Source organism: Atta colombica, unplaced genomic scaffold, assembly GCF_001594045.1.
Source record: "Atta colombica isolate Treedump-2 unplaced genomic scaffold, Acol1.0 scaffold261, whole genome shotgun sequence".
Lineage (NCBI taxonomy): Eukaryota > Metazoa > Arthropoda > Insecta > Hymenoptera > Formicidae > Atta > Atta colombica.
This window is the reverse complement of record NW_017259361.1, coordinates 170,390-173,129: the sequence shown is the minus strand read 5'-3', so window position 1 is coordinate 173,129 and position 2,740 is coordinate 170,390. Positions and strand designations below refer to the sequence as shown.

Here is a 2,740-nt window from a genome sequence, read left to right as displayed (position 1 = left end):
AATTTTTATAACATCTTTCAATTCCATACAACAAAGAGCCCTTTCTATTGTTTCCAGAGAAACTTCTTTTTCATCTGATGTAATTATGCCTCCTATGATATAAATTCATCATTTACTGATCATTAATTAAATATAAATTTAATTAATAAAAATAAATAAATATTTTAAAACTCCTGTTCACTCACTATTATTTCAGCCTGTGATGTTAAAAATATACAATAAAAATTCTTGCAAATATTAATATATTAATATATAGAAATATATTTCAATAAAAAACATAATCAATAAAATCAATTTATAACATATATTGAAAACTCTCCTTTTTCTTTATTAATTAATAAATAATCATCCCATTCAGCACATAATTTCGAGAGACGTTCGAAAGACATTCTGAGAACTTCCTTATGTACTAAAAACATTCTTCCCTTATGTACTAAAAATATTCTAAGACGTCTCTTGAATAAAGTGTGGAACATAAGCCGTAACACAGGCTTTTGCTTAATGTTGCAGAATGCATAAGGTATAAGAAAATCAATCAGAGTTCTTCATTTTATATTCACAGTCACATAACAAATTTTCAAATTAATAATATACAGAAATAAATATAATTTAATTTCTCTCCAAAACAAATAAATGGTTTTCAATATATATTATATAATTTTATAAATCTATTCTATCACAATTGCAAATGTTATTTAATCAAAAGTATTTCTATTTAAAGGTAATCTGCAAGAATTCTTATTGTTATTATTTTTTTTTCTTTTTTCACTTCTGATGTCTTCATAATTTAAGATAATAATAATGAGCAAAAGATACAGCATAATATAATTTTATCACGATTATTCTATTGAGAATTTTTTAATAATTATATAATATTTTAAAACAGAAAAAAGTTCAAATATTTCAAAAAAATTCCTATTGTTATATATATTATTCACCTTTGTATCCATGACTTAGAATACAGAGGAATAAACAATCATATTTAATACCATAGTTTTTCGAAATATTTTTTATTTTTTCTAACATTTCATTTTTCTTTAGATTTTGAAGTATCTCGACTTTGAACCCAAAGGTTTGAAATGTTTCAGATAGATTAATAGAATCTGCACTTGTTCCAAATCGTGTTTCATACTAAAAAAACAAAAATATAGAATTTAGAATATAGAATATATATATTTTCATCTAATTAAAATAATAACCTCCTTCATAAAATACATCTGATTTATGATAATACATAATCCACTGTTAATTAACTGTATATTTTTTCTATAATGCCTTTTGATAAGAGACGATTCTTCTGAAGAAGTTGATTGTAAGTAATTTTCATCCTTTGTTCCAAAAGTTTGACAATTATCAACAACCCGTAGACCATTCTCAAATTTCTCCAATTCCATACAAATTATTTTTATATGCCCATCTTCAAACTTTTTCAAATGTTTTAATAATTTTTTCATATTATGCATTTTATCTAAAATAGAATAATATAAAATCTTATTTAATTAAAAAACATTTTAAGTTTATTAGATATACGATATATAAAAAAAAACAACATAGTATGTATCTACATGTGTGTATATGTATTAAGTGACTAAAAAAATTCTGTCATTTGCTTGAACTCCGATAAGATTACTGATTTATAATATATATTGATAAAATGTGCGACACATCAATATATCTTTATATACTACTATATCAATATCGCACTCACACATACATACAAATTTTTTAACTAATTGATCTTTCATATTAAGTATCTAAATCTAATTCTAAATATTCAACGTTGATTATTCAGGTAATCTCTAGTCCAAATCAAGATTGTTTTATATACATATGAAATATAAAACTTGTATATAAAGCAAATATTATTACGAGTCGATGTTAAAAGTCAGTAATAAAACTAATTTTCCAATCTTTTTTCGTTTTTGGCACAAAGTCGACCGACTATATTATTGTTTATACTTTAATTATGTGGAGAAGGATTTTTTAATCTGTAAAGTTAGAAAAAGATTTGTTTGGAAAAATTGATAAAACAGATTCATCTTAGAATTTCCTTTACTTAGGCATGAAAGATTCTATAGATTGGCGTACAATGTCTATAACATTGAAAACAAGATGCATTGTAAAGTCTACTTATATACAAAAAATTGGAAAGGAATTGCTATAACATTATGAAAAGTAAACTGCAAAAATGAGTACTCCAATCTCAGTTATTCGTATTTGCAAACTATACAAGTTTAAAGTTAAAACAAAAATTATATCTTTTTGAAAGAAACTTAACATATCTTTTGAATCTTCATTCCAAGTTTAATCTTCATCCTCATACAAGCATGAATATCTAATGATCTTAACTTATACCAATTCAAATCATTTAATATTTATACCAACAAGTAATTTTCTATTATCTAAATTTTGATGATGTTGATGATGCATAAAGAACAGTGTACTACACAAGATGTTACAATATGCATTTTAAGATGATTAGTTAAATATATATATTATGAATACATTTGCATCGTCGAAATTATATAATATAATTAAATAAGTTAATTAATAAAGTTGCTAATTGATACAAGTAATAATCAGTACAAATTAAAATAATGAAACACTCATTCGAGGTTAATTTACAAAATGTTATTATGTCTATTTTCCAATTTTCTCTATATAAAATAAACTCTATATAAGTAAATTCTGCATGTTTTCAATGTCTAGATGAAATATCGAATTTTCTGCATCAAATACT

General features: G+C 23.1%; 1 protein-coding gene across 1 annotated transcript in view; it reads right to left on the bottom strand.

Moving 5' to 3' along the window:
• Window positions 1-2,740, bottom strand: part of LOC108689132 (caspase-8-like) — a 4,756-nt gene that overhangs the window by 925 nt on the left and 1,091 nt on the right. The window contains 3 exon segments of the mRNA XM_018195772.1: window positions 2-92; window positions 939-1,131; window positions 1,200-1,468. Coding sequence (XP_018051261.1) covers window positions 2-92; window positions 939-1,131; window positions 1,200-1,468 — 553 coding nt within the window.